The sequence below is a fragment of the Aythya marila genome (genome assembly GCF_965140915.1).
Source record: "Aythya marila genome assembly, chromosome: 3".
Taxonomy (NCBI): domain Eukaryota; kingdom Metazoa; phylum Chordata; class Aves; order Anseriformes; family Anatidae; genus Aythya; species Aythya marila.
In genome coordinates this window covers 36,546,042-36,571,228 of record NC_139044.1, presented here as the reverse complement: position 1 = coordinate 36,571,228, position 25,187 = coordinate 36,546,042, and the positions used below count along the sequence as shown (strand labels likewise).

At 37.5% G+C, this 25,187-nt stretch overlaps 1 protein-coding gene across 1 annotated transcript in view; it reads right to left on the bottom strand.

Moving 5' to 3' along the window:
* The window catches only part of BABAM2 (BRISC and BRCA1 A complex member 2), a 167,894-nt gene that overhangs the window by 28,694 nt on the left and 114,013 nt on the right, over positions 1-25,187 (bottom strand). Inside the window, exons 8-10 of the mRNA XM_082755569.1 lie at positions 14,601-14,700; positions 12,567-12,637; positions 10,967-11,049 (exon numbers count right to left, since the gene is read on the bottom strand). Of these exons, the coding sequence (XP_082611695.1) occupies positions 10,967-11,049; positions 12,567-12,637; positions 14,601-14,700 (254 nt within the window). The remainder of the gene's footprint in view (positions 1-10,966; positions 11,050-12,566; positions 12,638-14,600; positions 14,701-25,187) is intronic.

The following is a 25,187-nucleotide window of genomic DNA, read 5'->3' as shown; positions in this document are numbered from 1 at the left end:
TCTGGGGACCGTAATGGCTTAGCACAGATCTCTGCAGCAGCAGATTTCAGGCTACTTTGCCTAATGAATCTTTCCTCAACTCTTTCATGCTGAAGGCCTTTAGCCTACATTCTACTAGAAAAATAAATAAATAAAATAAAAAATGAAAGGGTCAATTTGGCTCGAAATACACACAATTACAAAATACCACAGCTATCCTGCTTTGGTGCATAATGATGTAGCCTTACAAGAATGAGAGTAAGGATGACAAATAACATAACAATGCTATTAGTGTGGAACTTTAGGTTAACAGAGCACAGTCATACAAGTTTGATTCTGTTAATAGATGAGAGCAAACATCCTTCCTGGAGAAAAACAGGTTCTTTGCAGGAAAACGCTATTTTGAAAGCAACATTTCAAAATTTCAAGTGTAAAATGAAAAGCTGTTTGTGGAATTTTAGCTGAGACACTTAGGGCACTTTGGGTGTGTTGATAATCACAGCTGTTTTCAAAATAATTAAGTCTGCCATTGCTATGTGAAATATCCTCACCATCAGCAAAGTGAACGCTTAGAGAGTAAATAAGATGACTTATATACAAAATGCTTCCAAATATGAAAATACTATGGAAAAAAAAAAGTGACAACATTTTTTCCTTAGCTGCATCGGTTATATATTAACTGAATGCACTTCAGTAAAAAAAAAAAAAAAAAGATAGATAAACATTGGAATGTGACGGGTTCTTTGTGGTTACGGAGCAAGGGCAGTATCTGGAATTATAACAATTTCGATTTCGGTGAGTACATGAAATTGACAGCTCCTTCTTTTGTACTAGGAAATGGATCTGGCAAAAGAACAGCTCACTAAGGAGCCAGTCGTGTAACAGCATTTGTATAATGATTGATCCTTGTAACTCCACAAAATTTCCTGACCCTGACAAATCAGCACAATATTTAGGAATGGGAAGGAAGTTAGGACCCCAGTGAGATGTTTAGAAGTTAACATTATTAGCTAGTCATTTGGAAGAATTCAGCTGGGATAAGGAAGGAGGAAAAGCGCTGAGGAACCTTTTCTTGAGAACTGCTTTAATGTGTTACCTCCAGAACGCAAGGCTGTTACTGGAAGTGCTGGCAAATACCCAGTTTGCAGTTACTTTGGCAATGTTCATTGTGACATCAAGGAATGCTTAAAGGAATATAATCTTCTTTTTTTCCTATTTTTTTTTTCTAGTTGGATGGGAATGACTTTCAGCTATTATCAGTCTGGGTGAGATTCGAAATAAGAATTGGTGCTTTTTTCAAAATTTTTGCACCATCAATACGTCCTATCCCCTAATGTATTTTATAATAACATAACATCTTTTACAGAAATAGCTATCTTCAGAGTTGAAAACACAGAAATCATTATTTCTAACTCCACTGCTCTTAGATAGCTCTTCAATCTTTCTGAATAATGGAGACAATGACTTGTGATGGATTAAACAGTTCTGACACATTACAGAGAGTAGATTTGTTTACTTTGTGAATTTCTATGAATCTGAAATAAATGTACCGTTTAGATTTTATTTTTTGTTTTTAAATGAAGTACAAAACCCTTTCTTATTTAAAGAGGACTGCCTAACATTGCTGTATCTATCTTGTGGTTCTCATTGCATTGATAATGGGAACTGCAATACAGTCGAGGCACCAATGGCAACCAGATTTCATTTTATGATTACTATTGTTTCTATTTTCTTTTGATATAGACAGATGATATGGTTGTACGAATATGTCATGTCTTTGTCACAACCAGTATCTCCTTTTTAAAGCACCCCATCCTTCATTCAAAAATAGCATTTTAAAAAAAATGTGACCTTGAGTTGTTTAAATACCTTAAGTTTCAGTGTCCTACAAACAAGACTATCAAATTCTTTGTTTAGTCTTACAGAGGAACTAAGTAACAGATCAAAGCAAGAGATTCTTCAAACAGTTCTCAGTTACATTTTTAGACCATGAAAAAGTGATGTAGCAACCTGAAAACTGCTTTTTAATGTCCTCTCTCTTCAGAGTGTCATCTCTCACCTCAACAAAATACTCTTGGACTTTAACAGCAAGACCGGACTACCTGCTAAAAATATCCCATGGCATATCTCATAATCCTATTCTGAGCCCAAATAAATGGCACAGTGACCTCACAGGTCTTTCCTTCTCTAATTCAAGTAACCATGATTACTTTAATTAAGACAAAGGCTTTTTATTTTTACCTCATTAGCTTCAGCCAGTGACATCTATTTTGCTTTATTTTTACCTCAAATTCTCAAAGATCTTCTTTCCCTCCCCTTCCGTTTTTATTTCCTTTTATTGTTTCTGCTGTAACAGTTTCTATAGTAACTTCTCCAAGTGGTGATGAGATTGATGCTACTAAAAGCTGCCTCTCCTCTATGTGAATTGCATGAAGATTATATTTTAAATACAGTTGCAGTTGCTATCAGTGTAAAAAGCAACCTGTGGCCTTCTCTTGGCCCTTTTCTTCCTATTCCAGGCTGGTGGTCATCGCGTGTTACTGTTGGAGAAAAGGTGAAAACTTTTCTTCTTTTTTTTCCACAGTAAAGGCATGATGCTAAATGCTGAGAAGTTCTACATTACTTTCCAACAGGGCATGAAGACTTTATACTTTTTTTTTTTTTTTACCAGAAAAGCACCTGTACAAAAACATTGGCTTCCCTCGCTAATACTTTATGAAGCTTACAAGGCTTGCAAGTAAGTTCTTTTTCCTGTTTTCAATGCTGCCTGGGATTTGAAAGGAAACTGATTTATTTCATTCTCATTTGTGATCAGCATGGTGCTATCCTGCAGGCCAAGGATAACCTTTTCTGACACACTCTCTGTCCTCTTCTTTCAAACTTAGCTCCATTCAGTCTTAGACCTTTCAAATCAGATCTGTTGTAGTGGGTTTACGTGGCAAGGTTTTGGTAGCAGGGAGCCATAGGGGTGGTTTCTGTGAGAAAGATCTAGAAGCTGCCCCATGTTTGGGAAGGGCCCCATTGTTTTCCAGATCCGAGCCAATAAGCGATGTTGTTTTGCGCCTCTGTGAGAGCATATTTAAGACAGGGAAAAAACGCTGCGCCACACAGCAGCCGGGAGAGTCAAGGGAGTGGGAGAACAGCCTTGCACCAAGGTCAGTGTAGAAGGAGGGGGAGAGGTGCTCCAGGCGCCGGAGCAGAAGTCCCCTGCGGCCTGTGGTGAGGACCATGGTGAAGCAGGATGTCCCCCTGCAGCCCATGGAGTACCACGGTGGAGCAGGGTTCCACGCTGCAGCCCGTGGAGGAGACCACGGTGGAGCAGGTGGCCCTGCACCGACGGAGGCTGCCGCCTGTGGAAGACCCCTGCCGGAGCAGATTCCGGGCCGGACCTGTAGCCCGTGGAGAGGAGCCCACGCAGGAGCAGGTGACCCGGCAGGAGCTGCTGCCCGTAGGGGAGCCAGGTTGGAGCAGTTTTCTCCTGAGGGATGGACCCCGTGGTACGGACCCATATCTGGAGCAGTTCTGGAAGAGCTGCTGCCTGTGGGAAGCCCACGCCGGATCAGTTCATCAAGGACTGCATCCCGTGGGTGGGACCCCACAGCACAGGGGACGAGAGTGACCGAGAAGGAGCGGCAGAGAAGAAGTGCTGTAGACTGACCATAACCCCCATTCCCCGTTCCCCTGCGCCGCTCGGGGGGAGGAGGTGGAAAAGGGTGGATGGGGGGGGGAAGGTGCTTTTGGTTTTTTTTCCTTTGTTTTCTCACTTCTCTCGCTTGTTAGTTGTAGGCAATAAATCTTACTATCTCCTTATGCCGAGTCTGTTTTGCCCGTTACAATAATTATTGCGTGATTTTCTCGTCCTTATCTCAATCCTTGAGCCCTTTTCACATATTTTCTCCCCATTCCTCTTTGAGGAGGGGGAGTGAGAGAGCGGCTGTGGTGGAGCTCGGCTGCCCACTCGAGCGGAACCACGACATCTGTTTAACCTGCCCAGCTTAAGTGTCTTCCTATTCCAGTCCAGAAACTTCCGTCAACTCAAGCCTGCATAGCCAATCGTCAACTTTATCTTCAGAACTTTAGTTCTGTGGAAGACAGCAAATGCATTACACAAGGTCTAGCTCTACAACAAAACATTTGAATACATAATTCCATTGCCAATGTAAAACCCAATTTGGTTTTCTAAAGGCTACAAAATAAGATTTCTGTTTTATTTCTAGAAATTTTACACCTCTAAAAATTCCATGGTGTTCTCTAGCACCTTGATTTTTTCTCTGACAGCATTGCCTACTACTAAACCCATGGAAGATCCCTGTGAAACCCATGCTGATCCTCTCCTATTTGTTTTCTACTTGCTACTATGAACAATTTTCAGTTTGCTATATCTCACTCCTTTAATGTAATTCTCACCTTAGAGAAAAATTTCCTGTATGGATGCCATGTGAGATATCAGAATGTGTAGAAACAAGACATAGGCATGGAGAAAGAAGAAAAAGTACCAAGATCTGTACTCAAGTCCCAGCTCTGTCAATGACTTTTTGTGACCTAATTATATTTTTGCCCAAAATTAAGTATATAAAAGAGGATTATATCACTTTGCTATCTCAGGTATCTCTTGTAAGACTTTATTAGTTGTCTGCCACATACTTAGATATGCAGTAGTACTCTACATAGATCTACTAGATAAGAAAAAGCAATATTTCACTTTTTAGAACAGTGCGATTTGAAAGAATTTATTACAAAACCTTTCAGTCCATTTGTTAAAGTACTTGTAGTTCCTGGGAAAACATCAATTAGTGCCTACAGCAATACACTACTGTTTGAAAGGTATGTCAGATATATGTGTCTCTCAGAAATTAAAAAGATACTATCCACAGCAAAGCGACATTTAAAAATACTTTTGCACTCCACCCACGTAACAGGCCACCATAAAATACCTGTACACCCCAGTTCAGTTGTTTCCTGTTTGCTTCTGTCATACTAATTTATGAATCATCCTTGTGACCACTTTTCCTTTTTTTTTTTTTTTTTTTAGCAGATTTTAAAATATGAACCTAAAACTAAATTATACTGATTACAAAACAAATACAGAAAAACAGGAAAAGAAGAAAATAAGACCTGTTTTCAGGTTAACTTGCTTTGATTATGAATACCCAAATACAAAAATGCTCGTTCAGCTCATGCAAAAGTAAATACCCCAGATGGAATCAAAGGAACATGATGTTTAGAGTACTCTTAATGACAAACATTAAATTATCAGCTTTCAATACAAATTTCAAACTAAAACTAGTTGGCAGTGCCCTGTAGGGAAAAAAAAAAAAAAAAAGATCAGTAAAAGGTTAATTAATTTACCAAATGCTGCAATGCAGCTCTGGGATTAGCCCCTGACTATGCCTAGTTAGGCGTAGAACTGTGTGCTCATGACTCGCGATACTGTTCCATCACTCTGCCCAATCCACAGCTCTGCAGGGGATCTGCAACTTTCTTTGAATTCAGTTAAGTGATACACACCTCACTACACAGAGAATGTCACAGAATGCTTTATTTTGTTGGCATTCGAACAATGTACAAAGTTTTGAAGAGACCCTCCCTCTGCTCAGGGAATATTTTGCTGTAGACAGAATGATGCACTCAGGAACTTTCAAGACCAGATTCAAAGAACTACTGTTATTGACTAGAAGTACTGAGAGTCACAGGAAAAAACTGTCTCATGAGAGACACGTAGCAAACAGACAAAAAATTACTCTCAAGCATAACATTAGAATGGTTCTTGACTTCTAAGAAGCCAGGTTTGCATCACTGGGACTTCGTTAATCTTCAGTTTCTCCAGTTTCATTTCATTTAAGAAAGAAATGACATTCCTATTATCTTTGCAGACTTTTGATTTATTTTTCTTTGATCAGTATTCAATTTCTCTTACCGACTCCTGAAACGTTTATTTTGTTATGCTTGACATCTCTGTTGAGCCATCTTGCTTTCCTGAAACTACCAGATGTTACCCCATTTCCCTGTATCTTATTTGTCATGTTCTCCCTTTTATCCTTTTCCCTAAGTTTTCACAGTGTCATTTTTTCACCCATGGAACAATGAGAAGAATATAATAAAAGCACTATATCGTAAACCAAAGCACTTCAATTACATAAAAGCTCACAAAGCCATCAAAACATGTAGAAGCTATTTAATGAAATATTCCACTCAACACTTTCCCCTTCCTCAGAAAACAGCTGGGGCAAACAACAGTTTATTTTCCCATACCTTTTCTTGAAGAGGCTTCTCTTTCACAATCAGACTAGCTTCCCTGAAGAAGCAGAGCCAATGCAATCTTTATTCCCTCCACAGCTTATTTTTCCTGAATTTTAAGTGTTAATTGTGATCACTGCCATGCACTGATATTGATGAAGAGGAGCAACTCTTACAGACTATCTTCCTTTCAGCTTCCAAAAGCTATGTGAGCAAGTTTTACATGACAGAAAAAAGAAAAAAATAATAATTCTCAGGAACTACCAAACCCACTCAAATGATTATTCATACTCTAGCAGCACACAGGAGTCATTGAGCATGTTCCAACTGCATTGAACTCTGTATCAAAACAACATACACTAGCTACTTTTACATTTAACATTTGTATTATTGCAGTGATATTTACATTTACATTTACCAAGACCTGTAAGTCCTACACAACGAGAGAGCTCTACGGCCAAAACTACAAGCAGATTTAGAGGAATGTTTACAGGGAACAGTCTTCGGTTCTGGGTTCCAAATTACTCAGATAAACAAGTATTTCTTGAACATTTTTATTATCTCAGTGACTGTGGAGTTACTGTGTCAGGCATGTGATTTTTCAAATAAGAATCTGCAGAAGCGATTTCAAAAAGAGGAGTAAGATCTTAGATGAAAGAAAATACTTTTGCCTTGTCACGTAAGCTCTTCTAAACCCTCATAGCAAACAGCAAGTGATCAGAAACACGCTCATTTAGGAAACATCTTTCATTTAAGACTTTATCAAACCTCCTTACTAGCCATTTACTACCACGGAATCTAACTTGTTTATTTAAACAGCTGCTGGAGGAATAGATGAAGGGGCTGATGAATGCTCATTAGCCCTGTTCTGTTGACTATCCAGGAGAGGGACCGTCTTGTTTAAAGGGCAGTATCATCTTAAACTACACCAGCTGCCTGAAAAATTAACACTTATCTAAATTCTAAGGACTATTGCTGCTCTACTGAGTGATTAAAACGGTATCTGAAGCCTACTGAGTTATTTCTGCTTTGAGAGGGAATTGATAGAATAAATTACTTACTTCTTCAATGCAATTTTGTGTATTTACAGGGAGTGGGCATACATTCTTCTTTCTCTGAACACTGCTGGAATAAATTGCACTTTTTTTGCAGTGTACTGTAAACCTGTCTTGCAACTACTAGCACTTTTTCCCTATGTTTTTTTCCTCTCCCAAGCTCCATTTGACAATGACGGCTACCAAAAATTCTTTGCCTTCACTCTTCAATCTGCCTCCTGTTTACTTTCTTAGGCTGTGGACAGATGTGCTAATCCAAATCCAAAGAAAGCTTATGTGAGGAAACCCCAGTTATTTAGCTCGGCCCATCACATAAGCTGAGCCCATTTTGTCTCAGCTGCACTGGCACAAGCTGCTCTGCTGACACACGTCTGCTGATAGCAATAACTAATCAGGAATGCATCAGAAGCTGGCACTGATGACTTCTCCCAAAACAGTGAATGCAGAACAGGGTGTCTGTCCACAGCCTGATACTCCCAGTACAACCTTCTATACCCCAATTAATGCTCTAGGCCTTAAGATGGCTTCTCCCTCCCTAGAGAAAATCCTCATTCCAGCTGAGATGCTCCCTGTTCCTGTTGTATTCTCTGACAGTGGTCACTGCAGAAGTGAACAGACAGCTAAGAGGGTATACAAAACACTACTTCAGTTGGCACTCTCATGGCAAGAAAGCTGCTTAATTAGACTTTCACCTTGCATTTGATCAGCTTTGTGAACCTAACAGGTCGCTGGTATTACCCAGCATGGAAGCTGCAATCCTTTAAAGTAAGCCAAGATCAGTGGCAGCAAGTGTTCCCACCAACTTCAGCTAGGTCTGAGGTCGCATACAAACACTGGCAGTTTCCAACATTCTCCATCCCCCACCATATTGCTCAAAGAAACAAAAACTAGTTTAATATCTGTCCTTTTCAAGACATCTTAAACAAATAACCACTAAGACAAGAAGTTTCATTTGCTATTGCAGTTGTACCAACTTCTGTCAATGCTATTTGTGCTGATAACCTAAAAATCTCCTAAGATAAAAATAAATCTTTGAAAAGCCTACATACATATTGGTTTGGAGTCTTACTCTTGTGTCCATACCAATAAGACTGCTTAATTACGCACAGATGTGACTTGTATTTAGATACAGTATAAATACACAGAATGGATGCAGGTATACGTATGAAGAAATATCTACCTCCAGAAACTAATCATAGCTGACTTATAAATAACTAGAGAAAGAAATCAGCAGTACATTGACATTTACTTACAAAGCTTCATTCTGAGGCTTACTCAAAACAGATATCAATATCAAAAGCATTAACCCTGATTAATGATTTCCTCTTCCATGTGGAGGCATGAACTTCTCTGAACATTAATTTCTCCTGTCATATATTTGAAAGCACTTGGTTCTTACAAGTAAACCACTAAAACAACAGTTCATTTCACCACTCTTTGATCTAATATACCGACTTTAGCAGCTACATTAATCTAGTGATTAAGTTAGCTGTTAGACAGTTGTGTGTTTTAATGTATAATGGCCAGACTTCACTGTTCATTCCATAATTACTGCACAAATCTGTATTTTTAGCAAGTGAAACTGTTTTAAAGTTATTGGTCTTTTTGCACTCCAGAATGATTTTCCAGTTTCTCTCCTCCTTTTCTTAAACTAGGTTTACTCAGTAAAACTACTCCGAATGATTTCATTTCTAGTGTGTTTTACTTCCTAGTTTCCAAGTACATTTGTAACTCTGAATGACCATATTGGCAAAAGTCACCAAACAAAGTTATTTTTGAAAGATCTGGTTGCATCTTCTAAAGGAAATACAACTCACTGTAGGGTTTATACATCTTAAAACCTCAATTAAACCTAAAACTTTAACAAAAAATAAGATGCCAGTAAAATTTACTATGGTTCCTTTCATTTGATTTGCCACAGTACTTGCCGTATACTGACCTATTTATTTCTCTCTGAACGCTTCCGCTACATACTACAGTAAATATAAAAGGTAGAACAGTTTTCATCTTATGGCTATCTCTCCCAGACATTTTATTAGACGCTTGCTAAATATTCAACCATAATATACATAGTTATGTCAGTGGTTAAGAGATGAAAGCCTACATTACTTCACTCAGGAAATGAAGTGCAGGTTTCAGTCCTTTCATTGCAATATCCTTTAGTGCATGGAACATAAATGTTTTTGCAGTGGATTGTTCAGCAAGCAAGTGATGCAATGACTTACACAGCTAAGCCACTGTATGATTTCTAAGGCCACAGGGTTAATGCATAGTGATAAACTATTCAGTTATAATTGTAGCTTTCATGCCAGTTAAATTGAGCACTCTGAATATTACTTCACAGTTAAAACTTACTCTGTTATTTAACAGAAATTTGAATTTTGATTACTCTGAAATCTAACTGATTCAACATTTAAGTTATATTATCCCAAGGCAAAAATCAGATCCACAGCATAGTGTGTGGTTGAAGAGTAAGTTAAGATCTTATAAGGACAATTTTTCCAACTACATCAAGTTTTATTTTGTGTTTCCCCCCATGTAAATCATATTAATATAATGGGGTTCTTTTAATTTCAGGTTTGCTGTTTCCAGACCACTTACAATCAGAATTCTTTGATGCCTAGAAATTTTATGTGATGATGAAAAAGGCATAAATGAGGCCAATAGCAATGATCTCCAATACAACACAAAGTGAAGGATTTCTCTAAACAATATCAATCCCCACTTCTTCCTTTAAAAGACCTGGATAAATTCAGATGTCTTTCAGACATCATTAGTTTTCCACATGAAAAGCTAGCCCACAATCACAACCAATGTAAACTGAAATACCGCAAAGCTAAAGTGTTAACAAACACCAACGTTGCAGCTGCTCAGAGTATGTGGTAATTAAAAAACAAAACAAAACAAAAAAGACAAGAAGCATATTAATAAAAAACAAAGTATAAGATGACTGAATTTTTCCACACGAAAATATCTTTCATACCAATGAACCCCACTTTATAAGGAAAATAATAATTTCTGGTTACCATGTATAATGCAGCAATAGAGCCACACTCACTAATTTCTCCATAAAGTAATTCCTATATATTTAATTATAAACATCTTTTTGAAAGTGATACAATCTTTATTAAAAAAATCCAAATAATAATAAATCTAACTACATACTGCATCAAACTATTGGGCATTTCATCGAGCAGAGCTTCATTCTAGGAGTAAGTTTTGGCTCTTAACCACGGTATCTTATTATTTTTCTTTTGTAATGTATTTTCACTGCACTAAAGTGTCATTACTATCACCATCATTTCAGTAATTCCTGACAGTTATACAAGATTTTAGGTATTCCCAGGTTATGTATAGTATTGGTCCTCATTACTGACATGTTATTGACATTTCGGTCAGGAGGCGTTACATCTGTGAGCTCAGCCTTGAGTCAAGTTACCAGCACATCTTCCCCGAATGCTTTTGGTGCTCTGTAAGGCCAGCAGTACACCTCATGAAAGCAGATCCTCCCTCTTTCTCCAAGTATGATCAGGACTTTGTGTTTTCAATACGCCATGGTCACATCAAAAATACATTAAGCATTGGGTAAAAATAGCTAAAACTTTTAGATTGTTTCCTGTAATTGTACTTTTTCCCTTTTGAACTCGTATCTTCAAGAGGATAGACATTTGTGCCTGAGGCAAAAAGTTACTCACTGTGAACAAGGAAGCAAAAATCTTTCCACATCAGCAACAGAGTAAGCTTTGTGAAGCCTTCTGCATCATATTCCACCACGCCACTATCAACAAGAAATACAAAAAAGAACACAATTTTTATCTAGCATTCATTCTAATACTGAGTAAGAAATATAAATCTGGAATTACAGGATTTTTTTTTTTTTTTTCATTTGTTCAGAAGGTTCCAATACTTGTTTTATTTCTTAACAATTACAAATTTCTAGATAAATTTATGCTGTGTTACTGGAGATTCTTACCCAAATAAAGGCCATATTCATAAATACATTTTAAAATAAAATAAGACCCGGTAACGCGTCTAAATTGACAATAACTGTACACACACAAAATCCCTGCATGTTATTCAGTTTAAGAGAATTTATTAATACACTATTAATGGACATGGTAAAGTTGAAACTGTACAGGCCGAGAAAAGTTTAAATTTGAAAATTAAAAAGAGTACATATAAAGCATCACAGCATGACAGTATAAAATATATGTGTGTATATATATATATGTATATATATATATATATATATATATATATATATAATGCTTGTTGTATAGACATTAAAAGTCTCAACCACCAAAAGAAGACATTTGCTAAGTCTGAAGCAGTATCAAGACTCATGAACCATGTCGCAAGTGAAATAAAATCACAGGCATAACTGGTCCATTTCTGTACTGTAGTTTGGATCAAATAATTCTCAGAAGAAAAAAAACAACACGCTTTCATATGGATTAAGCCTACATCATCTCTGTCTGCTCACATGTCCAAATCAAGTCGCTGTTATCTATCTACAGTTGTATAAAATTTGGGTGCATACTAAAAGTCACCTGTCTTCCTACCCTCACTTAAGAGACCAGAGATTTGAAAGGCTCCTAAATATCCATGTTATTTGGAATCACCACACAGAAGCAAAACTCCCCTCCTCACAATGAGGCAAAGCACTGCTGATCAGGCACTTGCTGTCACATCAGCTCCTGGACTTCTGTTCAAGCCAGAATTTAAGTGGAAGACCGAAGTGTCTACCTTTCACAGTGCTGAAACACCCCAGATTCATTGATTTATGAATCGCATGTCTCATCACATCAGTCCACGAACCTCTAAACTGCAGGAATTCAAGACGACTGAAAGCCCTTTCTCTCATGAGACACGCTACAGCTCCATGGTGGGAGCAGATGGTTTCCCAGTCTTGCCTTTATGTCAAGCAGTGGTTTCTGGCAACTGCATGGCTTGGAACCGTACCCCACTTTCCCCTTCCTCCCATTTATGTCACTGCCTATTACTGTATGACCCCCTGAGCCCTATATTCAGCAACAAGAACATTTCTTTTGCACAGGGAGAAAATCCCTACTGTCCTTTTCCCATAATCAGTTGTTTTCTGAGTAAAATCAGATTGGCAACATGCACTGAGCACTGAACTTCATTCCAGTATTTCCCTGGAGGGCAAATTTATATACATCACTATGCAGAAATGACCAGATTTCATCTGGATATCAGTTACAAAAACAAAGACCACATGCAGAGAACAACACTTTCACGATGCTCCATAAAACAACACGTCAACAGAAAACTTACGTTCCGAAGTGACTCAGGAAGGCTGCGATGTACTCTCTTCTCTTATGGTATCCCTGAATAACGTATTGTACCTCAAAAAAAAAAAGGGGGTGGGGGAAGAAATCAATAGCTAAAAAAACATTAAAAAAATTTAATGTTGCTTATTTGTCATTTATTCCTTGTTAACGAAGATTTACATGGTTCTGAATCTGAATTCCTACATTTAATTTGCATGATTTTCCTGAAGAAACCTGAAATGCCTTTAAGAGAAGAGTGGATTCTGGCACACAGAAAATCTTGTAAAGAAATTTCTTTACTCACTTCCAAGTAAAACTTAGTATTTCACAATATCCTGAAGCACTGCTCAAGTACGCAAGGTAAAGAGTGAAGAAAAATGCACGACCTTGCCTTGCTGAAGTTTAAGCACGAAGCTGCATTAGGCAAAACATAATTACTTGATGTGACAGTTGGCTAAGTGTCAAAATCAAATTCAGGTTATAAAAAAATACAAATAATTTCACATTGGATCTTGGGTGTTTTCTGAAGACTGTGCCTCAAAGAAAATCTTAACACTAAACTCTCTCAGTGGTTTCATGCTGACTCAGGGAACCACCTACTCAATTGCAAGTATCAATTTCTGAGGCATTCTAGGTTTTGAAAGGCTTCCATCCTGGCACAGACAAAATTGAACAATGCTAAACTAGGAAGACCACAGGCAAAATTCTCTTGCATCATGTACGTTTTCTTATTGATTTGAATGGCATTACTTAGCAGAACAGTGTGAACAGAGTTTGACCCATGACAGAAACAACGCTATGTTGCCAGGCTGAAAGAGCACCTGGTTTACAACTGGTTGCTTGAGTAGCTACACTGTGGTTCCATATGTGATTCCTTATGTAAAGTCAAAGGGTTGACTTCCAGAATGAAAACTAAAGCTTCATAAGTCTTTTTTTCCTTACCAAACAGGCAAAGAATAGGAAGAATACTTCTCTTGACCATGGCAATATTAGAATGGCTTGGCTGGTAAATGCTCTCCTAAATTTTTTTAAGAGACCCTGATACAATCATTGCTGTGAGCTATCTTGTACCCCTTAAACTATTTTGTTTATATTGAGACTTATTTCTTTTTATAAAAAATATGATTATTTTGAAGGCTTTGTGTGGGATCTGAAATGTTATTTTGGGAAAAGGAAAACATACAATAAGTTTGCTTAATGGAGTTTGTTTAAAAAGGAATAAAAACAGTCCTGGGTACTTGAAGATTTTAAAAACAGAATTTTAACAAACAAAAACACAACAAAAACAATTCCAAAGATAGATTACGATAAGTTAAGGAAAAATATTTTGAAGAACTTCTTCTAAAAGATAAAATTATCTTCCTCCTTTGGACAAAGGTAAAAATCATGTGGAAATATAGATAGGAAGTCTGCAATGAGCAGATTCCTACATGTTTACTGAAAATTACACACAAAAAAATGAGAAGCTTTCAAAATATTGTACTCAGTCTTTTTTGTTTAAACACTAAGCTAGCCAGAACACAACCTTTTCAGTACATGCAACCTTAAGTAGCTACTAGTGCACGAATATCCAAGTAGACAGCTAATTCTGTTCATTTGGATGAGAAGAAAAATCACTGAATCCTCTCTAAGGCATTCAAAATCTACAGCGATGACTATGGTATGAGAACTTTGATTCTTCTGACTAGAAAAATAATATGCAAACTACACGCTCGTAGTTAATAGCTAAATTGTATGTTACACTGCAATATATAATACAACAGCATTTTATCCTAAGCTGCAGAATATCACAAGAAATCCCACCCCAATATCTGATCCCAAACGCGCTCATTTATTTAACAGATTCATTATCTTCAACATGTTGCTTAGCTGCTCAACTTCTATCAAGAAGTTATCCATTGTATAGTTCATGTCAAATAGGTTCTGTTTGAACTACCTGGCAGAAGAAAAATGACATCTACAGAAACACTACAGTGTGTTACTGTAAACAGTACAACACATGAGGGAAAGGGAAGTTGAGTTCTCTTCAGTAATTTACCTTGTTTGTTAGTAGCTGGCATACTTGGGGTACGTAGTCAATAAGACAACCTCCACCAGGAAAGGCTGGGATGTGAAGGGCAGATGATCCTCCAAGTGCACTAGAAAGAGAAGTTAATTTAGAAGTACATCATACGTGCAGTTCCTGGGATTTGAAAGCGATTTTTACACTGGCCTCTTGCCCTAAATTTAAAGACAGAGGGCTATAATGAGGAAATGCATTTTATGCTGTGGTGATATAAAAAGCATTAAGCGATACCATCTATAAAACCAGGTTATACCACTAGGCATTGTAATTCAACACCTTTAATCAAGAATATCACTAACACAAAGCACTGTATAAGGAAATAGTTTTTTTTTTTTTCATCATAAACAGTTACATTTCTTAACCCTCTTCAATCAGATGCACCACATTGCAGTTAAGATATCTTGCCATAGATGGATGAGACCATTTTGGGTCTTGAAATACTGAAAAAGCCACCTTCAGTCAGAACAGCTAAGAACAAACGCAGTAATTTGGACTGACGAGTAATAGATGTCCAGACACAACGTCAGTCATGCCATTTATTCCAGTTTTTGGCCCCTCCAATACAAGACAGATGTTAAGCTAATTGAAGGCATACCAATGCCTTCAAGTATGTAATGGAAAATAAAGAGAAGACAGAAAATCTTCTCAGAAGTGCACAGTGATAGGATGAAAGGCAACGCAGACATGTAGCAACAAAGGAAGGTCTGGTTAGCTATCAGGAAATAACCAAAGAGTGGAAGAGGGGCCCTGAGGGCCTCAGGAATCTCCATCTTCAAGGTGCTCCAAAGCTCGGCTGAATGACTGCCATGAACAACCTATCTAAACTGGTCCTGCTCTGAGGAAGGAGTTGGCTCAGCTAACCTCTGTAAGTTCTCTCCGACCTAAATTGTTTTATGGCTATATTATACGATTCTATGGTTATGTTCATCCCCCAAGAGAAGCAATGGGAACAAAGATATTCTCTATTCATGCACAATATACCAACTGGAAATCTGAATGATGGAGATCCACAGAAATAAGATTATTTCAGAGATGTATTTACGCTGCTCAATTAATTGCCTTTGTCATAGGATGGAAAACTGAAGCATGCCTGCTACTGCTGAGGATCTAAGCTCCTTCAGCGTGGAAAGATCTAGCACTTTTTAGTTAACTTGGGTTGCATAAGGCAACAACCAGCTGAAGTCCATGGTACTTTCTTTTGGCAGCATTGACCTAAATCTTTCTTATAGTCTTTTACCAATCAAAAGGGATATGAATTTCCATTACGCACTGTGGCTTACATCATGCACTAAACATCCAGAACCTTGTTGGGTACAATTAAAAAGCTTCAAACGCTAAATTACTTTGTGGCCTTCTGTTTACATGCTGCTTCCATGAAAGATTAAACTGGCTGGAAACAAGGATCTTCTCTGCAAAACAAGGCTCTTGTTCTCCAGTGGGACCTGCCCTTCTATTTTCCTCAGTACTTGATAACGTATCACTTTGGTAGGTATAAAGGTCTGCAATCATACATCCCTTTGAAGGAACAGAGCCTAAATAAATAAAACTTGTAATGAGGTATATGGAAATCTGCTACTCAGGCAAAACAGTCTGGGTTCAGCAGACTGTTCACCACATGGAACAGTTCTGCAGGTCTGGATTTTGCATATGCAATGATGAAAGAAAAAAGCCTTGAGTACACCACAGCTACACGAAAAAAAAACAAACACTTTTCTAGCAGAAGTCAGACTTGAATGGGATTTTTTTTAAAAAATTCAGTTTCCTTGCTGCTATTCCCTTACAAAAAGTACTCACATGGGAATGTGATTTTGCTGCTTGCAGATGTCAAAAACAGCAAAGCATGACTACTAGATTATTAAGAAATTAGAACACATCTGAAAGGGTTGTTTGCTCTTAGGAAACTGGAAGCATAATGGGTCCATGAGTCTTTTATGTTGGAGAACGAAAGACTTGTCCCTCCTGACATATTACCAGGGGGTGAACCTTACTTTAAGATTCTGGCTTTGAGCTTATCAGGTATGTCCATGAAAGACTCTAATCTCATACTCAGAGCAAATGGTACTGTCCATTTTGCATCCTGCCTTGTTTCATTCGCAACTATGTCCAAGCTCGCCCTCTGAGCTCAGACTCCATAGGAGATGCTCAGATGACTACAGAAGAAATTACAGGCTCCTCTCTTAATTACAATAGCAGGCATGAAATTAGAAGAAATTTCTACCAGATTTCACATGCAAATAGAATCCAAACCCTCTATCACCAGTTTCCAATACATCTTCCAGACTGAATTATCGATTTGTGACTATGGGCTTCCCATTTTACCTTCACCCATATTCTGAAAGTAGTCAATTTACAAAAACATGTTGACATAAACAGGGATTCAACCCTTCCTAAATGAAAAAATAGACTGGTACTAGGTGTGGCTTCTGAGAGAGAGAACCCTACACAGAGAGAAGGCTGGAATTTCTAGTATAATTATCCTGTGAAAACAGAATAAAGCCGTACAAAATGTAATTTGTGTTCTGTAGAAATAATTATGGGTAGGGAAAATTAAGAGTGGACAGGCATCTTTGTTCCCTCTATTGGGTCAGAGAATTTGCTTATTAAATACTTTAATAAAATACTGCATTTGCACAGGACTTTGCCTCTGACAAACTCAAAACTTTCTATAAACACATAATAATTAAGCTTCAACTGCCTTATGAAGTTGATGTTTATCTTTTATTTTTGAACATGTAAGGAAGCTACTGCTCGGTATTGGATTTGACCATGTCTGTGCCATGTCAAAGGGACACACCTTCAGTACCTCAAGTGTGAGGCACAGCAAGAGGCTATCCTTCTCATGACCTTATAATAAACCTGCATCTGAAGAAAGAAGTGATTTAATGTCAAATAAGAAGCAGCTGTAAAATGTGCAAGGAAATATGTAAAACAGAGAAAACCAGGCAAGTGTAGCTCAGTATTTAACGTTCCTCAAGCCTAATCAGAAGAAAGAATATAAGAAAAAATTTTGTTAGAAGCCTTTTAGAGTCAAGGGCATTGTTTGCCAAAAGATTCCACCAGTGCACGCTAAAGATTCCTGCACTTCAGACCTACTTTTCAGATAGCAGAGCCTCTTAGAGGATAAATCTTACGTAGTCTGTGATTAAGCTTTCCTTCTTCGTATCACTGTCATACACACTTCCCACAAATAAAACACATTTTTATACCCAAGAATAAAAACAACTTCAGTATCAGGTTTCATAACATTCGTTTTATCAAGATGACTGAAAAAACATCAAGAGTTATAAAGAACAAATGATTTTGTTTTTTAACACAAGTAATTAATATTGCTCCTCTACAGCTGCCAGAGTAAGTCCAGTTTCAGAACAACCAAACAGAATTGTTTGTTATTTACACTTTTTTTTTTTTTTCCAAGTAACCTGGTACTTTTTAAAGGCCAGAATTCTGATTCTGACTTTCTCTAATTTACTATCATTTTGAAGCAACTGTCTTAGTGGATGCTATTTCATTAGGACTGGTACCGGATGAAGATAAATACATGGTAGATCTACCTATCTATGAGATAAAGATGCATAAACATGTTGGAAGGCAGAGACAAAGATCTGTTGGCCTTGTCATTTTTATAACTTGCTGCTACGCTAAACCTACTGAGCTCTGCAAACCAACTTTGTACATCTGATCTGTACATCTTTGTACATCCTCATACATCTGACAGACCAGAGACTCCACTGCAGCAAGTTCCTGCTTTCTTGGGTTTCCAGTGTCAGATGCAATGTGATTCTGATCCACCTTCAGTGAATTAAACAGGATTTTGTGATGGACTCCATACTGAATTCAACAAGAGCAGCAGTCAGCCTACATTAATAGCAGTTCTGTTCTGAGACACACTGAAATGCAAGAACAGATAGCGTAGCTGGAGTATGTTTACATTTCTGCTGTTGACTTGTGCATTCCAAGTGAATTGCTCTGTCTGTCTCTCAATGGATCTATTTATTCAAGCCCGCATTTAAAATGCAAAATTCTTTCCCATTTGTTGATAGCTTATAATTACATTAAATGGTCTTTCTCAAGAAATGATCCTTGAAAAAAAAAAAAAGATAAAAAGACATAGCATTATTTCACAGGTTTATGGAAGTGCCTGTTCTTGTTCCTGAGTATTTAGCTGTAAAGAACCATTTAGTTCCCATTCCTTAAAAAGGCCACCTACATGGGAAGACAAAAATTGCTTCTAAGTCCCAAGCTCAGAAAAGTTAATGGTTAGGCAAGGCAGACTTAAAGGCATGATGGAAGATGCTCCTACTCCCATCCCTAGCCTACCTCTTTCCCTGCAGTTCTGCCCCATTCTCTCTTGGGCCTGCTGAGCTCCCCTATACTCCTTTCCTTATCTCACCTCTTCCCTGCAATCCATTTTGCTGCCCCTTTTCTTGGAGCAGAAAAATGTATGCAAGTATTTTTCTACATCACTGGGACATTATGAGCTGAGTCTGAAAATAAGGATTATTTCAGACTATTCCTTACATCTTGCAGCGTCCTGCAAGAATACCAGTATCACAGTTTATAAAGTTATGTGCTGACACAGGTTATGGTGCTGCAGATAAGCACCCATGTGCATTTCGTACTCTCCATATGTTTTGCTCTAATGGCTTTTATCTGTTACCATTCTCTGTGCCTAAAATTCCATAAGCTTTTCTTTGAAAGACGTATCACAAACAACAGAACATCTAAGGAGATTTTTCAGGCTCTGAAAAGAAGATATCTGGCACAATGGTATTTATTTTCGCTCCAAGAGGGGACTAAAAACCATGCATTTGTGAAGGTGATCCAGAATCGTAAGAAGTATATTCCTGCATACAGTGTTAACATATTAAATAGATTTATTTCAGAACAAAGTGGTACATAATACTGATTGCATTCAATGATGCTTATAATCCAATGTATTCTTTCTACAGATAAAATAAGAAAATGACAACTTCAATGGATATGAAGTTGAAGATTTGCCTAGCTTTGAAAATATAAATACACAAAAAACTTGCCTCTGCATGGAAAGACTTTTTATACTGGTTCAAAATAACTAAGAGCTTTTCTCTCAGTGTGGCCAATGTTAAAACATGTCATATCTACTTACTAGTGATGGAAGGTAGACTTTAGACTCTATAGACTATAGCCCTTTCTTTTACAAGGATACACCCTTCTTAACTCTCTGTAAGTTTTCACCTGCTTTATTTTGAAACTGAAGTACGTTTCAGACCTACACAAGCATTTAAGGTTTTATTACTCATGATGGGTATAAGCAAGAATAGCCTGAAGCAGGTGGAAAGAAATTCCCTTCTTTTTGCTCTTTTTTCCTGATTTGAGACTCTCATATTATGGGCTTTGATCTCCTTCCCTGTTCTCTTTCTCCTTTGTTGCTAAAGTAAATAGTTCACTTTTTTTTTTTTTCTTTTGCAGCTTCATCATTTTAGTACATTACACCATTTGGCACAGGAGACACAAAGAACCACATCAAATAAAAGCACGTGACCACAAAAGCCTTAAGAACCATGATCCCAGATTCGTTGTCAGTTTACCATTTTTCAGACTTGCTCGACCATCAAATCCTCCCTATCACATTAACAACGTGGTGCTTTGCAGGAGATCTGGAATAGTGCTTCAATCAGCAATACAGAGATTAACAATAAAATAACAGAACATTACTCTTACTGCTGAGAAATCAGTCAGTCTAGACTTGTGACAGTGCTTTCTCCCCTTTCTAGTAATACTCAATTTAAAGCAAATATAATTAACATATTGTTTGTCCAGTCATATCTGCTACAAGGTAAAGTGTATCCCCCCAGAAATTCCTACCTTAATTTTACAGGAACGACTTAGAGACACAACATGCTTCTATTTTTACAGGAATACAGGAGACTTTTAAATTAACTATTAACTATTTATACTTCAACTCAGGTAAAATGAAAATGTATGTTTCCAGCTAACTTGATATAATATGACGTAATGATGTTATTGAGGGTAAAGAAAAAACACAATCACAAGTAAGTCCTGGAGGAAAAACTACACAAAAACTATTTATTTGGACAGAGAATCCTGGTCAAACACTAAAAGTCTGGCCAAGTAGAGCCAAAAGGATAAATAACATCTTTCTTTCCTTGACCTACTAAAGGTTCAGAGTAAATACTTCTGAGTTCCTCCTGACTGGTGACTGGAAAAAAATACAAAACAATCACTGTAAAAAAAGTGGATACTAAGAACAAAATGTATTTTAGCTTCACAGACTGTGCAGAAAACTGCAACTCAGGCTTTTTGAGCTCTGTTTGCACCTCTTCTGCTGACTTTGTATGTTCTAGCACGTCATTGCAAACCACTTCACTTGCCCACTTACAATGGTCGGATGCTTACACTGAAGTAGACTGAAGTTTCATAATCTTCATCAAATAGTATAAAGCTGTGGGATGAAGTCATCTTTAAGTGCTAATGAATACTGCTTTGCTTGGGTTATTCCAACTTTGGTATTCTGATATAGGTAGAAATTGTTAAAGAACAGTTTTCAGTCCTATATATTCCGTTTTAGACAAAGTGGGTATACCAACAAAAGAATTAGATTAACTGTATAGAGTTTGGGTTCTAGTAAACTTTAACAGGTTTACACACAAACCATAGCTCAGGTGATGCAGAACTGAAAGACTTAACGGGATAGGAACTCTGTCCCCAGGATTTTACTACTCCTGAGGAAAAAAAGAAACACAAAGCATGAGACGAATAGATAGTTAACCCTATAATTAAATTAGAATATGTCTCTTCCCTTCCTTTATTCAGATTCAGAGCCGGGAGGGGAAAGAACAGTATAAAGCTTTGCAGCATAAAGCTTTCCCTACTGTTGATAGTATGAAAGCCTAAAACCACCAGTATTTCCTCTGCATCAGCTAAACTGGGACTGGAGCGATTTCCTTTACTTAATGGGTTTTTATACACGGAAATCAACCCAAAGGTTCTGCATAAATAGGACCAAAAGGTTTCTGCTGGTCTGTTAAGCAACAGCAAGCCTGGGCTGAAGGCGATGGAGCTCTCCGCAGGCCTCAGCCATCACCTTCTCTGAAGACACAAACCCATGCTAGGATAACATTTATTGCCCAGCTGATCAGCCCCACATGTCACACAGCTCTAGTTGTGCACACACGCTGTATACAAAGCCTACAACATTCATAATCCCATTTTCTTCTCAGTGTAACAGGACCCACTTTTATAGATTAATGTCAAACCTACAGGAGCCCTGTCTAGGCTGAGAGTCCAGCAAATCTGACAGCCCTCTGGGAACTGCACTGTGCCTTGAAACACAAACTTTTGGACAGCTGGACAGGAGAAGTCCACCTGAATGCAACAGAAATGATCAGAAAGGCTCCAATGTGTGCAGGGGTTTAAAATACAGGCTTATTTAACGGCTGTTAACAATAGCAATCTATAAAGCAATGCTCAGTGCAAAGATTTTGGTCGCCATTCATTCTGATAATATAAATACAAAGGCACAAATAAAAAAGCAATATATTTAAGACTGAGTTAAAATATTATGAAATCCCTCATGCTTAATATGTGGAATTATTTTTCAGAATAAACAGGTGAAAAAAGAGAATATGAGAAGTTTCAGAGGCTATAAAAAGTGTGCTTGGCTCTTACAGGGCCCAAAAATTCTGACAAAAGTCACTTTTGTTTTGAAACTTACTACACTTAAGCCCCTCTCAGTTTTTCCACACACACACGCAGAAAAGCAAGGTATATTACAAATTTAACATACTTACCAATTTCACAGCAGCTTACTTTTAGAAAGGTTACAAATAAGGAGATATTCATAACAAATAATGTAAGGACTGAATTTAACGGCATTTCTTATGGTCTCAAGCAGAGTTTTTTTTTCTTTTTCTTTTTCTTTTTTTTTTTTTTTTTCCCGAAAGCATTAGTTACTAATATCAATTCTTCATCAGCACAGCATTATTCAAGCCAAATCGCTATAAGAGCACCTGAGCAAGTTGCTAGGTGCCTCAGGGTTTAACCAGGAAGGCCTGGTTCCTGTCCCAGGGAACTTGCACAGCCCGGCATTTCGCACCATGCAACGCAATAAGGAACTAAGCAGCAGGGACTCAACGGTGGGGAAGGAACAGCATGGGCTGCAATACGGAGACTTAAATATTTACAATGGAGGAAGATGTATTTCCAAAGCATTTTGCTTATTTCTTAAAGGAATCTTGGCAGAAAATTAATAGAAGTTTCAGTGAGAAGTGAAGGAAAATTAAGAGTTTCACCACAGAGAATTAAATGCAAAGAGGAAATAACAGCCAAAGCAAAAACAAACAAAAAAGCAAACAAACAAATAAATAAATAAAAACAACAAACAAAAAAAAAACACACACACACACACACAAAAAGTTGTAGGAAGAGGGCAGACAAATGAAGCAGCAGCAAAAATAACTGACCTAACAAAAACATACAGATACGATAAAAAACATGGGCAGATAAGAAAAGAAAGAGAACACTATGCAATCTTATGAAAAAAAAAAAAAAAAAAAAAAAAAAGAGAGAGAGCAGAAAATTAAGCTTAGAGAAATGATTCAAGACACCGGCAGAAAGACCCTCTAACATAACCTCCTGTGATCATATTTGGTATGGACCTCAGGAAGAAGAGTAAGCGTGCAAGAGGCTGGAGACTTGTCACACTAGTGCAGTACAAGAGTTAGACTGAAAGACAAGGTGGATGGATGTTAGCCCAGGTACAAGACTTGCTCATCCTGCATTGATTTGAAATGCCATCACAAGTGGTTTAGAATGCCACACTATCCCCATCCATTTCTCCTTTGCATGGAGAAGAGGGAAACGTCTCATCTGTAATCTGAAAATTTACTTTTGAATTCCCTACTCTCCAGAAGTATACTTTTAAAGGTATTACCTGTTTTGCAGACATATATACACCACCTTAACTGTGAATATATTGAGAGTCTTCTAAATAGCAGGAAAAAAAAAATACTGGGCATTGACTCTTTGCCTTAAGGGAAAAATGTTTCTAACTCCTAACTCAAAAGAACTAAAAATGGCTTACATGTAGCATGAAGATAGAAGCTGGAATTGTAAACTTTTGCATAAACAAGGAAAAAAAGACCAGAGCACTAGTATACTGTGAGCAGTATTCTCCTCTGGAACAGTAGAACTTAATAAATTAATGAAAGGATTGAGGATTTATTTATGGTGAGGATCACTGGAAATTCCTCTGCACTGAAACATGGGTGGTATGTTACACAATGCTTGTCATTGTTTAAAATACTGATCTGCTGTTTTATAATCCACTCTGCTTTAGTGATGGAGATCTCCCAAACAATCCCATTGAACAGAATATTTATCACAAATGTGTGTGCATCACCTATCTATCCATAAAATGGATGATATAAATGAATAACCGATCTAAGATGGGTATCAGTTATTTTTTATTTTACAAACATGTGCCCTATATACCTACTGTTTATCAATCTTTGGCCCTGCACTCAGTATCACTGAGCGCATGTACTATGTATTACGATTGTTCATATGGCAGGTGTTTTCCTAGTGCTTTTACTAAGCTCACCTAACCAGCAGTGTCTCTATCACGAAGCAGAAAAATAAGTCTCAAAGCAGTTTACAATTCCATTGCCTTTCTTACCAGCTTCACTCACCTTTTCCTGAAGAACAACATTCATTTCCTATAATTTGCAGCCTTTTTATGTTTTATGACTGCACTTGCTTATATGGTTCCTTATTTTATGTTCCCTAATCTATTAGTCAGATTACAGTAATTATCTCTTATTGTTAATCTTTTCCAGATATTGCTTAATGCCTAACGCTTTCAGGGACACAGTCATTTTGTAAGCATGCTATTTTTCTGCCTCTCTACCAAAATAGTACTGTCTGTAAACTTAAACATATTAACAAAGCTTGTGGATCTCTTCTGGAGAAACGTTTAGTGTAAGCAACATAACGTCTCCTGCATCATCAGCATCAGATTTGATTAGCTTTGACGAAGAACAAGAAATACAAAGCACTGAAAGGACAGAAAATCTTGCAGAAAATTCTCAGAAATGAAATGAAAGCAACATGCTGGAAAACTTCTGGATATGAAGTTGAGCATTTGGGTCATCTATAAGAATGCCTGAGGGAGGCAGAAAAAAGGGAAAAAAATGTTTTTCTTTCATACATCTGGCTTCTGATGCTGATTTCCATGTGTATGCAGCATGATTAAGGGGCATTCTTGCTCAGATCTTGAAATTGGCTTTATCTTATGTTCACAAATGATGTGGAATGCTACAAGTCTGGTCTGGTGTTCCAGCTACATTCTCCAAGACGTCTAGTGAATTCAGGTTTTATGTAAGCCAAATATGTTCACATGTGGACGCAAGGCAAGAGAACATAAGTTTTTCATGTAAACACAGCCACTGTGGTTTGACAAACTAATAAGAACCATGTTAAACCCTATTCATTTAACAAGATGATATGAATCTGCTTGGATGGTTTTTACAACCCCTTTCAGAATCTTTACCACAGGCATTT